The sequence below is a fragment of the Salvelinus sp. IW2-2015 genome, linkage group LG31 (genome assembly GCF_002910315.2).
Source record: "Salvelinus sp. IW2-2015 linkage group LG31, ASM291031v2, whole genome shotgun sequence".
NCBI lineage: Eukaryota > Metazoa > Chordata > Actinopteri > Salmoniformes > Salmonidae > Salvelinus > Salvelinus sp. IW2-2015.
This window is the reverse complement of record NC_036870.1, coordinates 7,798,582-7,812,203: the sequence shown is the minus strand read 5'-3', so window position 1 is coordinate 7,812,203 and position 13,622 is coordinate 7,798,582. Positions and strand designations below refer to the sequence as shown.

Sequence of the window (13,622 nt, the reverse complement as noted above, 5' to 3'; positions counted from 1 at the left end):
CTGCTGCCTCAGTTTGTATGACGGCAATTTGCATATACTCCAGAATGTTATGACGAGTGATCAGATGAATTGCAATGAATAGCAAAGTCCCTCTTTGCCATGCAAATGAACTGAATCCCCCAAAAACATTTTCACTGCATTTCAGCCCTGCCACAAAAGGACCAGCTGACATCGTTAACATAGGTGTGAGTGTTGACGAGGACAAGGCTGGAGATCACTGTCATGCTGATTGAGTTCGAATAACAGACTGGAAGCTTCAAAAGGAGGGTGGTTCTTGGAATCATTGTTCTTCCTCTGTCAACCATGGTTACCTGCAAGGAAACACGTGCCGTCATCATTGCTTTGCACAAAAAGAGCTTCACAGGCAAGGATATTGCTGCCAGTAAGATTGCACCTAAATCAACCATTTATCGGATCATCAAGAACTTCAATTGTTGTGAAGAAGGCTTCAGGGCGCCCAAGAAAGTCCAMCAAGTGCCAGGACCGTCAGCTGATTCAGCTGCAGGATCGGGGCACCACCAGTACGGWGCTTGCTCAGGAATGGCAGCAGGCAGGTGTGAGTGCATCTGCACGCACAGTGAGGCGAAGACTTTTGGAGGATGGCCCGGTGTCAAGAAAGGCAGCAAAGAAGCCACTTCTCTCCAGGAAAAACATGAGGGACAGACTGATATTCTGCAAAAGGTACAGGGATTGGACTGCTGAGGACTGGGGTAAAGTCATTTTCTCTGATGAATCCCCTTTTTGATTGTTTGGGGCATCCGGAAAAAAGCTTGTCCTGTGTCATGCCAACAGTAAAACATCCTGAGACCATTCATGTGTGGGGTTGCTTCTCAGCCAAGGGAGTGGGCTCACTCACAATTTTGCCTAAGAACACAGCCATGAATAAAGAATGGTACCAACCACATCCTCCGAAGAGCAACTTCTCCCAACCATCAAGAACAGTTTGGTGACGAACAATGCATGCTTTTCCAGCATGATGGCGCACCTTGCCATAAGGCAAAAGTGATAACTAAGTGGCTCGGGGAACAAAACATCAATATTTTGGGTCCATGGCCAGGAAACTCCCCAGACCTTAATCCCATTGAGAACTTGTGGTCAATCCTTCAAGGGCGGGTGGACAAACAAAACCCCACAAATTCTGACAAACTCCAAGCATTGATTATGCAAGAATGGGCTGCCATCAGTCAGGATGTGTCCCAGAAGTTAATTGACAGCATGCCAGGGCGGATTGCAGAGGTCTTGAAAAAGAAGGGTCAACACTGCAAATATTGACTCATTGCATCAACTTCATGTAATTGTCAATAAAAGCCTTTGACACTTATGAAATGATTGTAATTATACTTCAGTATTCCATAGTAACATCTGACAAAAATATCTAAAGACACTGAAGCAGCAAACTTGTGAAAATGTATATTTGTGTCATTCTCAAAACTTTGGCCACGACTGTATGTGTGTGCACATGTCTGGTGGGCATTTGTAGATTACCCATAATTCATTGAATTAAAAAGATCTTAGCTCCTACAATCTCTTCCTCTCCTCTCAATCACGTCATACATTCATCTCTCTCTAGCTCTATCGGCGGGAGAATCTGTTCTTGAAAGCTTTGATAGTTTTGGCCATCATGGGGGCGATTTCTGCAAGACAAACAGACGTGACATTTTAAAACAGAAAAGTTAACCACGCAGACATGTCKTCTCAGAGATTAAAGTCAACACGTTTTAAATCAGGAAAGTACTTTTGTTTTACATGCATGTTGGGTCTAATAGAAATATCTGAACCTATTTTCTTACACACACACACACGATACTGACTTTTGACCTGTGGTTTGTTGTCTCTGGCGCTGGGGCCACCCCCACCGCTGGGGCCTGAGGAGTGAGAGGTCTCAGGGGGACTGTCGTGAGAGGAGGAGTGGCTGGGCTCAGCCGAGTGAGAGCTATACGACACGGCTGGCCTTATTCTAAAAAAAAAAACAGGAAGGTAATTCCAATCAGTGTACAGAAAAATAAAAAAACAGTATAGTTTTAATAGTGTTTTTCAAATCTGGGGGSCATTATATGCGCCATCTCTGAATACTCGGAAAACCAGTAAGCAATGCGAGGAACATTTCAAGAAAGTTTCTATGCGCTCTTTTTTACTCATGTAGCCTAGCTGCTAAATCCTCAGATTGAACAACTGTCTCGTTTTATTTTCCCATCTAGCTTCCACAATGTCATCCTGCAAGGTCGGAACGTCCAGAACACATCAGAATGTCTCTGCCATTTCATTCTCCATTGTGTTGAACCTTTTTAATATCTTATGACTGTTCATTCCTCAAACAAAACATATTTGGGTCAAATTTGATACAAATATGATGTAGTGCATATCATCGTAAATGAGCAATCAGCCAAGCATTTCTGTGTATATGAAAATGTAAGTGCTAATATAAAGTGTTTGATGGTGGTGGGGACATGAAAGAAATTCCAGACTGTTTGTATGTGCTCTTCTAGCCTSTATCCTCACCCGGTTGTCGGATTGAACACCGGAAAATCTGTGGCTTCTCTCTCTTACCCTTTGTGTTTAACATACGGTCCTCTGGCTACTCTGGCATCCCTGAAGCTATGTGTCATCCTGCAAGGTCGGAAKGTCCAGAACACGTCAGGGCGAGTTTCGCATTTTAATTCAATGTACGTTAGGAATCGTAACCCCTRTGCGTGAACTTGGTTAACCTTTAGAATTCCCCATGATGACATTGTTATGATTCTATGTGAATTGTTGCAGTCAATTTGTAGATTCAAATATGATTTAGTGGACCTTTGAGAATAAGTTTGAGAGTCTGAATTACGTGTTAGCAAATAAAGTCACCATTCAGCCAATCATGTCTTTGTATATGGAAATGTAAGTTAAAAAATGTTTAATCACTAATAAAATCACTACTATGCAGTGTGTGATAGTGATATGCACACTAGTGTCCACATACTTGATCGGAGCTGCAGCTGCAGTGGAGATGGCAGTGGAGGTGCTTGTGGTGCCAAACTTCTCCTGTCGCCGGCGGACATCACGCGGAGGTTTGGCGACGGAGTTCACAAATGCCATTTTAACCTGTCGACCTGCCAGGTAAATTACACACATAAAACACATGCTCACTCAAAATCAACATCCTCTGTACACTTTCATTGATGATAACAATAACTCCTAGTAATAACTACTGTATAGTAGAATTCAGCTCATAGATGGGATTTAGAGAAAGAACCTTTGGGCTTGTTGGCATGGGCCGAACTGATGTTCTGGGTGAGTTTGCGAAGGCGCTCCTCCCGCTCGTCGTGCTTCCGCAGGTACATCTCCCGCCACGACTCGTACTCCTGGGGCGTCTCACGCTTGAAGTCCCGCTGGCAGTGGCGATGCCAAAGCTCATCAGAGTCCTCCATAAAACACTGAGGGAGGGGTAAAATTATCGAGTTTTTACATGAAATATATCCTACAATTTAGTAGGGAGAGTAAACATCATTCATTGTTCAAAGCACAACAGTTAGGAGTCAAGTTTTGTTTGTACACTTCACCTAGGGTGTTCCTGGTATACAGTATGGCTTGGCGGAGTATGACAGCTTGTGTACTACATGCTCACTGACCATCTCGTACTGGGTGACGGTTTGTGCGTTCATGTGTAGGACGCTACTTTGATTGTGTGTGTGTGTGTGTTACCTGATTGCACTGCTCAATGCGGTAAAGCTGTTCTGGGGTGCATCGCTCTAGTACTGGTTCCAGAATCTCAAATGGCACACCTCCCACCTCATCAATTGCTGGAAAAACATACAGTAAGCATCTCGTTATACAGAGACTCACACAATCAGCAGGGTGTTAAGTATCTCGCAGATAAAGAATGATAGTGTGGATATAGCATGGACAGCGCTGTGGTTGGAATACATTTCATGGACCTAGACAAATATAAGTCTTAAAGGAGTAAGGCACACTAACAGTCAGTGTTCAATGTGGGTGTAATGTTAAAGAGGAAGTCACGTGTTGCTCTTAGTTTTGGTTTAAATCATTTTAAGACTGTGTGAAAGTGGATCGAAGTGGACAAGCAGCCACAAGAATCCACAAGACAATTAAGTTGGTGGTGTTTGAACAACAGCCCATGATAAAATGGGTTAAGTGATCCATGCCTTTGCCTTCTCTCTTTTGAGAGATGTTAGGTGTACTACATGAACAAAAAATGTACACTTGACTAAATTAACCAAATGTGGTAACAGAAACTGAAATAAAACCTAAGCATTATGGTAACGACGCCATTACATGGCATTCACAGTGTCGCTAGGAGACAACACTCACAGTCAATGTTGTTTTGAAGCACCCTGATGCACTGCTCGTACAGACTCATCATCTTGGGCAGGTAGGACGTCTTTGAACCCGAGTAGACCGTCATTTTAGAGTTAAAGCGTCTCCCAGTGAAGCCGGTGTCCTCCTCGGCGTCATTTGACACAGGACCTGCAGGACAGAAGCCAAAAGTTAAACATGAGAAATTGCTGACAATCAGAACTAAATGTATTGGGCCTAGAGAATAAACACAAACGTACAAATGTCCCCAAAGTCCAACACACAAACTGTACTTCCATACTACATAGAATGAACCAATGCATTCTCAGTTGTACACTAGTATGGACATTAGAACGTACCCACACAGTGTGAATGAACCAACATTAAAAAACAATAAGTACCTTTACGCCGCTGAGGGGACAATGGTGTGAGATCAATGGAAGGCAGAGGTCTGTAGTAAGGCTGGATGGCCGGCAGAGAGATATCAGGAAGCGTGGACACAACCTCGACCACCTGAGGTAAAAGAAAGAGTTCATTAAAGAGAAAGAGTTCAGTCAAGAACCTGAGAACAAGGACTCTCATAATGAGATCAGGGTCAAGGCGACTGGTTAATAAAAACATACAGGTAGGTGGATTGGAAGGACTTACTGTCCAGCACCCCAAAAATATGACAGCAAATACAACATTCTCCAATTGAACATACGCATCTTGTGAGAAGAAGAGTTCAATGTAGGTCTGTTCTTACCTTCCGGCGTTTCTCAGGCACCGGAGTCGTTGCTGTCGGGGCCTGGGCTGGATCAGCCCTCTTGCTGCGGCTCCCGTTGGCCTTGCTGGGCTTGGCCTCCTTGGAGGAGGAAGGAGCAGCAGGCGAGGGCTGGACAGGCGGTCGAGGAGGTGTGTGGTGGTGGGAGGAGGACCGACTGCTGCTGTTGCCGGGCTTCTTCTTCTTCTTAGTGGGCGTAGGGGCGTCATATGTGAGGAAGGATTCAAACGACATGGAGGGGGTATCAAATGCCTCTTCCGCCTGCTCCTCAGTCACTTGGACTAATACAGGGGAGTCCCTAGGCTCACGTGACCTCCCTAGAGATTAAGGAGAACAAGGAGGGAATGATGTTAATGGGATGTAGTTTTTTTTTTTAAAGAGAGAAGTGGGTGAGAGACAACCCACATCTTTAGGGATCAGGTTAATGGGAAAATGGTTCTCATTATCCAACATGGTTAAATAAATAATACATGACTGGACAACCATCTATTAACAAGCCAGCAGCCCAACACTGACTCAAAGCTTGAAAGAGGCATCTATGGAATAGGCTGTCATTTGAGAACCAGCCTCTCTGTAAATGTCATAATGACACAGAAGTCACAGCGGAATTCTCAGCCAACTCAGTCGGCAGCACACTCACCATCACTTCCACCTCTCTTGTCCTTCTTGCTCTCGTGCGGGGTGGAGTGCCGACTGTGCTTGGAGGCCTTGCCAATGTGCTGCGGTTCCCTCTCCACGCTGCGCTTCTTCTCTTCGCCGCCACCATCGCTCGCCTGGGCATGACGTCGCCGCCTCTCCTCGTCCCGGTCGCCGTGGGAACCGTGATGCTCCCTGCCAGGCTCTTTGTGTGGTTTGGTGTGTCGGACCTCTTTGTGAGGGAGGCTGGGCGCGGGCTCTGGCTCTTCCTCCATGGGGCTCTCGTAGCCCTCAGACTGGTATCCCCCTCGCTGGCCACCGTGGCCGAGCTGTGGGGGGCTGTAGTGGTGCTGAGGGGGGGAGGGGGAGTAGTTGGAGCGGTAGCCTCTTTCCTCCTCCTCTATCATTATCTCCTCCTCTTCATCCTCCTCCTCTACATGAGGAGGCTCCTCCGGGGATAGTTCCCGGACACGTTTGTGGCTTACGTCCCTTCCCTCAGAGCTGTGAGGGTGCGCATGTGTCCGTACGTCCTTGGCGTTGCCGGGTCTGTGAGGAAGAACAAAAACAAAGCTACACTTCAGTAGAATTCAGATGACGATGCGCTGAGAAAAAGACGAAGAAGACGAATCAGAAGAAGTCCCCCAATCGCTCAGTAATAACGTACCTTTCAGCAGACGGGGTGGGAACCAGTTTCTTCCACTTGGCCACAAGGCTCTTCGCAAGATCTCCAGCAAGATCATGTTTCCGGAACGAATTCACAGTTTTTCCTACTCCAGTTTCCTGCACCGGCGAGAACAAAATATAAGCGGGACACAGATAGTAGTCGGGTGTCCTCATTATCAGTACATTATGTTTTTGACACTGGTGTCGTGTGGGTCATGTTTGGAGAGCAACGTGGGTGGTTTTTATAGATTCAGGCACTCTAATGGTTAAGTGAGCAGGCCAGTACACTTAGTAGTGCACATAAAACAGACCATATTAGCGTTATTGCCCATCATAAAAAGGAAGTGAGCATGCTCTGAAGGTTGCGTGACAATATTGAACGGCACAATCAACTCCTGTAGAGCAGCTGGCTACAGCGGGTCACATCATCCTGCTGCAAAACCAGAGCCTGTACTTGGAATCCTCTTCTAAATAACACTGCGGTGAGTGAAGAACAATGGTGCAATGCAATCAATGTGTGCAGTCTTGGAGACTAAAGAAAGAGATACTTTCACTTTTGCACTAACGAAAGAATAATCGTGACATGAGCATACATTGTTTCCAAACTCTTACCACAAGGATATCCACAGTCATAGGCAGCTCCCCCAGCCTTTTGAGGGTCTTCTGGAGCTAGATAGCGGAAATACAGAAGATGTACAGATTGCTCACTACATCCTCTGTACTGATCGACCTAGCTAGCCTGATTCTGAGAAGAGCCAAACAGTCTGCACATTAGCAAAGTGCACACAATTCAGGTATGCCAAAGGGAAGGATATAGTTTGTTAAAGGTCAGGTTAATTCAAGGTTGTTGATCATTGAATGAATGGAAATATAAAGACACATAACAATATTTATATAATCGCAGTATTGATGACATGGGTCTACTGTGTAAAAGTGTGCGCTGTATGTGTAKAAGTGTAGGCCTACTGGTAGTTTGACTTTGTAGGCTGTCAAACTGTGTAGTACTTTCAGACTTGGCTTGATTCATGTTTGTGTAGTCCAATTTTGCCTAAATTGCACAGTCATGGAGTCATCAAGATTTTGTRGTGGCCTATTTGAAGGGGGTTGTGGGGGTAGGCTAACTACACATATACGGAGAGGTGGTTGTGTTTACTAAAGTTGATCAGCTGACAAAAACCCACCACGACATGGCAGTGTGTGCAGGGATTGCTTTGTTCAATGAGACACAGCCGATATCACAGTAAGGCACTACGACCAAATGTATTGTTGTTGCCCTTAAACTTGGACTGATCCATTGAGTGAAGTGCAACAATCTAATAACTAGGCCCGTGCTGCTGTTGCTCGATTGTGGAGTTTATACAATCGCTGTGGGGTCATGTCTAGAAATAATCCAGTTTTTGTCAAATTAATGTCAAAAGTTAAAATGTTTTACATTTAAACTCACCCTAAACCCCTTTTCTAGACAACATAATCCGCCTAACCTACTACGTTAATTCTAACCTGCTGCGTAAATTCTCATAACCTGCTACGAAAAATCAAATCTGACGTTAATTTGACAAAAGCTGGATCCCTTTTAGCCATGCCCTCGCTTCGCTTTCGCTTTTTGCGGTTGTTTCTTTAACACTAGCTAGCTGGCTACATTATTAGCACTTTATTAGCAGTGGCAATGTCCGTTAGCTACAATAGCTCCATGACATAAAGTACAGTTCTGCGGACTTGGCAGGTAGCTGGAGGACTAGGTTAAACTTAACATGAACTATGGTTAAGAAACCCAGTTAGTTGGCTAAGCTACATATCGTGACGTGATCTTAGAAAAAGCAGTAACTACCTACATTAGCGGAACTACCCCCCACGCGACAATATTTGAAAACATTTTAGTGGGCGCAAGTCATCCACTACAACCTTGCCATTTCATTCTGGGCCTTTCGATTATTACCTTGCGAGGCTCTAAYTTCTCGCAGAGCCGAGACTGTAGTCTCTCCACCGCTTCCAACAGCTCCTCCGCCATGTTTACTGCTGGTGCCCTGTGCCCGGAAGCTGCTTCATTACAGCAGAATAGGGTCAGTGCGATCCTATCCACAGCTTCACTCAGCCTACAGTTGACTTGGAGATTAGCGGAACTACGTAATAAAACAGCTGACAAAGAATMAACCAGACACCTCTTTGAGGATGAAAGATCCAATGCAGCCGTTTTCATCTCAATATCAAATAATTTCGGCCAAACAATTATTCGTGGAGAAGGTGGAAAGCTTTAAATTCCTCGGCGTACACARCACGGACAAATTMAAATGGTCCACCCACACAGACAGCGTGGTGAACCTCTGGAGGCTGAAGAAATTTGGCTTGTCACCGAAAACACTCACAAACTTTTACAGATGCACAATTGAGAGCATCATATCGGGCTGTATCACCGCCTGGTACGGCAACTGTTCCGCCCACAACCGTAAGGCTCTCCAGAGGGTGGTGCGGTCTGCACAACGCATCACCGGTGGCAAACGACATGCTCTTCAGGACACCTACACCACCCGATGTCACAGGAAGGCCAAAAAGATCATCAAGGACAACAACCACCCGAGCCACTGCCTGTTCATCCAGAAGGCGAGGTCAGTACAGGTGCATCAAAGCTGGGCCCGAGAGACTGAAAAACAGCTTCTATCTCAAGGCCATAAGACTGTTAAACAGCCATCACTAACATTGAGTGGCTGCTGCCAACATACTGACTCAAATCTCTAGTCACTTTAATAATTAAAATTTGGATGTAATAAATGTGTCACTTTAAACAATGCCACTTTATATAAGGTTTACATACCCTACATTACCTATCTCGTATGTATATACTGTACTCTATACCATCTACTGCATCTTGCCTATGCCGCATGGCCATCGCTCATCCATATATTTATATGTACATATTCTTATTCATTCCTTTACACTTGTGTGTATAAGGTAATTGTTGTGAAATAGATTACTTGTTAGATATTACTGCACGGTCGGAACTAGAAGCACAAGCATTTCGCTACACTCGCATTAACATKTGCTAACCATGTGTATGTGACCAATAAAATTTGATCTGATTAACTAATTTACAGCATGGTGATGTCACCAGGTAGGCCAAAACGCCATCCCACCAAAACAGGCTGAACATTCAGGCAGTCTTTTCAAATCGCTCATACACTAAAAGGGCATTATCATAATTTTCACAATTAAACAGTATTATTCCAACCTCATAGTGTGGAAATATACAGTTGAAGTCGGAAGTTTATATACACCTTAGCCAAATACATTTAAACGCAGTTTTTCACAATTCCTGACATTTAATCCTAGTAAAAATGTCTTGTCTTAGGTCAGTTAGGATCACCACTTTATTTTAATAATGTGAAATGTCAGAATAATAGTAGAGCATGATTTCTTTCAGCTTTTATTTCTTTCATCACATTCCCAGTGGGTCAGAAGTTTACATGCACTCAATTAGTATTTGGTAGCATTGCCTTTAAAATTGTTTAACTTGGGTCAAATGTTTCTGGGTAGCCTTCCACAAGGCTTCCCACAATAAGTTGGGTGAAGTTTTGGCCGCCATTCCTCCTGACAGAGCTGGTGTAACTGAATCAGGTTTGTAGGCCTCCTTGCTCGCACATGCTTTTTCAAGTTCTGCTCACACCTTTTCTATGGGATTGAGGTCAGGGCTTTGTGTGATGGCCACTCATATACCTTGACTTTGTTGTCCTTAAGCCATTTTTAAATTTTAATTAACCCCTTTTCTCTCCCAATTTTGTGGTATCCAATTGTTAGTAGTTACTGTCTTGTCTCATCCTACAACTCCCGTACGGGCTCGGGAGAGAGGAAGGTGAGAGCCATGCGTCTCCGAAACACAACCAACCAAGCCGCACTGCTTCTTAACACAGCGCGCATCCACCCGGAAGCCAACCGCACCAATGTGTCGGAGGGAACACCGTACACCTAGCGACCTGGTCAGTGTGCACTGCGCCCGGCCCGCCACAGGAGTCGCTAGTGTGCGATGAGACAAGGATATCCCTACCGGCCAAACCCTCCTAACCCGGACGACGCTAGGCCAATTGTGCGTCGCCCCATGGACCCTCCCTGGTTCGCGGCCGGCTGCGAACAATCCTGGCTTGAACCCAGAGTTTCTGCTGGCACAGCTTCCTTAAGCCATTTTGCCACAACTTTGAAGTATGCTTGGGGTCATTGTCCATTTGGAAGACCCATTTGTGACCAAGCTTTAACTTCCTGACTGATGCTTGATGTTGCTTTCAATATATCCACATAATTTTACTTCCTCATGATGCCACCTATTTTTTATGATGTGCACCAGTCCCTCCTGCAGCAAAGCACCCCCACAACATGATGCTGCAGCCCCGTGCTTCACGGTTTGGATGGTGTTCTCGCTTGTAAGCCTCCCCCTTTTTCTCCAAACATAACGATGGTCATTATGACAAAAAGTTATATTTTTGTTTCATCAGACCAGAGGACATTTCTACAAAAAGTACGATCTTTGCCTCCCATGTGCAGTTGCAAACCGTAGTCTGGCTTTTTTATGGCAGTTATGGAGCAGTGGCTTCTTCCTTTGCTGAGCGACTTTCAGGTTATGTCGATATAGGACTCGTTTACTTGTGGACATAGATACTTTTGTACCTGTTTCCTCTAGCATCTTCACAAGGTCCTTTGCTGTTGTTCTGGGATTGATTTGCACTTTTCGCACCAAAGTACGTTCATCTCTAGGAGACAGAACGACGTCTCCTTCCTGAGCGGAATGACGGCTGCGTGTCCCATGGTGTTATACTGCATACTATTGTTTGTACAGATGAACGTGGTACCTTCAGGCGTTTTGAAATTGCCTCCATCCAAGGATGAACCAGACTTGTGGAGTCTACAATTTTTTTCCTGTGGTTTTGGCTGATTTCTTTTGAGTTTCCCATGATGTCAAGCAAAGAGGCACTGAGTTTGAAGGTAGGCCTTGAAATACATCCACAGGTACACCTCCAATTGACTCAAATAATGTCAATTAGCCTATCAGAAGCTTCTAAAGCCATGACATCATTTTCTGGAATTTTCCAAGCTGTTTAAAAGCCACAGTCAATTTAGTGTATGTAAACTTCTGACCCACTGGAATTGTGATATAGTGAATTATTAAGTGAAATAATCTATCTGGAAACAATTGTTGGAAAAATGACTTGTCATGCACAAAGTAGATGTCCTAACCGACTTGCCAAAACTATAGTTTGTTAACAAGCAATTTGTGGAGTGGTTGAAACACTTAGATTGGAGTCATTAAAACTAGTTTATGTAAACTWKCGACTTCAACTGTATATAAAGCACAGGAAATCATGTTTTTACTGCATTGGACCTTTAATAATCTTTGTGTCATCATAATGATATTGGTGATAATGTACTGTTATGGTRCTATAGAAATGTTACATGAAATGAATTTGACCATCATTAGTTATAACCCTTAAAATACTGTTTTTTGAGATGTGTTCATAATCAATAAAAATAAAATAATATTGTTGTCAGTGCATGTATCCTTTCTTGTTGATAGAATCTCTACCATGTTCGGTGTGTCAACATAACACAACTCCAAGTTTTTCCACTACTTTGTTAAAATAGCACCAGTGCCTCTTACACACAACAGAGAGACTGTGAGACAACCGTTCAAACACAGAAACTTGAGCACATCATACTGGCAAATAGCCCATCTCCTGTCTGCCCAGCCGAGTGACTGAAGGGGGCAGGATAGCAGGGGGCTGGCCACATATGGAGTATTTTTGGTGGGGAGGGAGGGGGTGCCTGTATTTGGAGTTGTAGGTGGTGGGAGCTAGAAATTAGGGAGGGAGGGTGTCTCATTTCATAGACTTGGTTGGACCCTGAATCACTCAAACACTGAACCACAGTCCACTGACAGACAGACAGAGGACGGAGGGAAAGAGGAAGAGAGAGTAACCTGTGAGRGAAAATCAACAAAGCGAAAGAAAGCCAAGAGAGAAACGAGGAARGATAAGGAAGAAGAGTGAGTGGAGAGAGAGGTAAAGCATATTGACTGAATTTTTCATAAAATTATTTGCATGTAATATGAGTCARGATTTATCCAACTGGATGAGGCAGCCTAATCATAAAGCATTTATATATAATWTGTAATATGCTGAAGTTGAACTGCTGCGCTCTTGTATATCACCAGAACTGTACAATTTAACCATCGCCAGTAACACAAAATACAAAGTGTGCAGACGTTGTCATGCAAGAAATACCCAAATAAGTACATTTTCAAACATTTAATCACCTAAAAAAGTGGATGTAAACACATTCATTTTAGCCTCAACTAGGCACTATGTAGAATCTGAAGTTGCATTTTCTTTCACGAACACACAGCTCAAACACATTTAATGCGAGGCCAAATTGATATTAGGATGCATACAAGTGATAGCCTACTTGGGGGGGGGGGTAACTCATTCCAGCTCTAACCTCAACATCTATAAATAATCTCRGGAGATACGCAAAGGAATTTTGACACTGGGGAGGTGGGAGTCAGACACATGATGGCATTGTGTACCACACAGAGATGTGTTTTGTCACGGTGTCACATAATCCGCTACCTTGGCCATGTTCCAATATCATTCCCGCCGACTTTTATTCCATCTCTGCTATTTTTCCAGACGTTCATGCCCCCTTTAACTTTTTTTCCTCCTTTTGCCTTAGCGTCATAAACTGTTCTAGGTTCCTAACCAAAACGGCAGGGGCGGCAGGTAGCCTAGTGGTTTGAGCCGTTTCAAACTGTCTCTGGCCTGCTTAATGGGGAACACCTGGGACACCTGGTTCACCGACGTGCTACCTGTCCAGACCTTGCTGTTTTCACTCTCTAGAGACAGCAGGAGCGGTAAGATGATACTCTAATGATCGGCTATAAAAGCCAACTGACATTTACTCCTGAGGTGCTGACTTGTTGCACCCCTTGACAACTACTGTGATTATTATTATTGACCATGCTGGTCATTTATGGAACATTTGAACATCTTGGCCATGTCTGTTATAATCTCCACCCGGCACAGCCAGAAGAGGACTGGCCACCCCTCATAGCCTGGTTCCTCTCTAGGTTTCTTCCTAGGTTTTGGCCTTTCTAGGGAGTTTTTCCTAGCCACCGTGCTTCTACACCTGCATTGCTTGCTGTTTGGGGTTTTAGGCTGGGTTTTGTACAGCACTTTGAGATATCAGCTGATGTAAGAAGGGCTATATAAATAATTTTGATTTGATGCAATGCTCA

General features: G+C 44.3%; 2 protein-coding genes across 2 annotated transcripts in view; one reads left to right on the top strand and one right to left on the bottom strand.

Moving 5' to 3' along the window:
- Positions 1-920: 920 nt before the first annotated feature.
- Positions 921-8,451, bottom strand: LOC111955985 (elongin-A). Its single transcript, XM_023976388.3, has 12 exons — positions 8,289-8,451; positions 6,965-7,021; positions 6,354-6,469; positions 5,694-6,235; positions 5,036-5,370; positions 4,692-4,803; positions 4,306-4,461; positions 3,679-3,776; positions 3,230-3,410; positions 2,957-3,086; positions 1,812-1,957; positions 921-1,634 (listed from the first exon to the last, which is right to left on the bottom strand). The coding sequence occupies exons 1-12, from the start codon at positions 8,358-8,360 to the stop codon at positions 1,573-1,575; spliced, it is 2,007 nt and encodes a 668-aa protein (XP_023832156.2). The 5' UTR covers positions 8,361-8,451; the 3' UTR covers positions 921-1,572.
- A 3,804-nt stretch (positions 8,452-12,255) lies between these two features.
- klhl43 (kelch-like family member 43) overlaps positions 12,256-13,622 on the top strand; it is a 24,766-nt gene continuing 23,399 nt past the window's right edge. The window contains exon 1 of the mRNA XM_023976389.3: positions 12,256-12,390. The gene's annotated coding sequence lies outside the window, so the exon portion shown is untranslated. The remainder of the gene's footprint in view (positions 12,391-13,622) is intronic.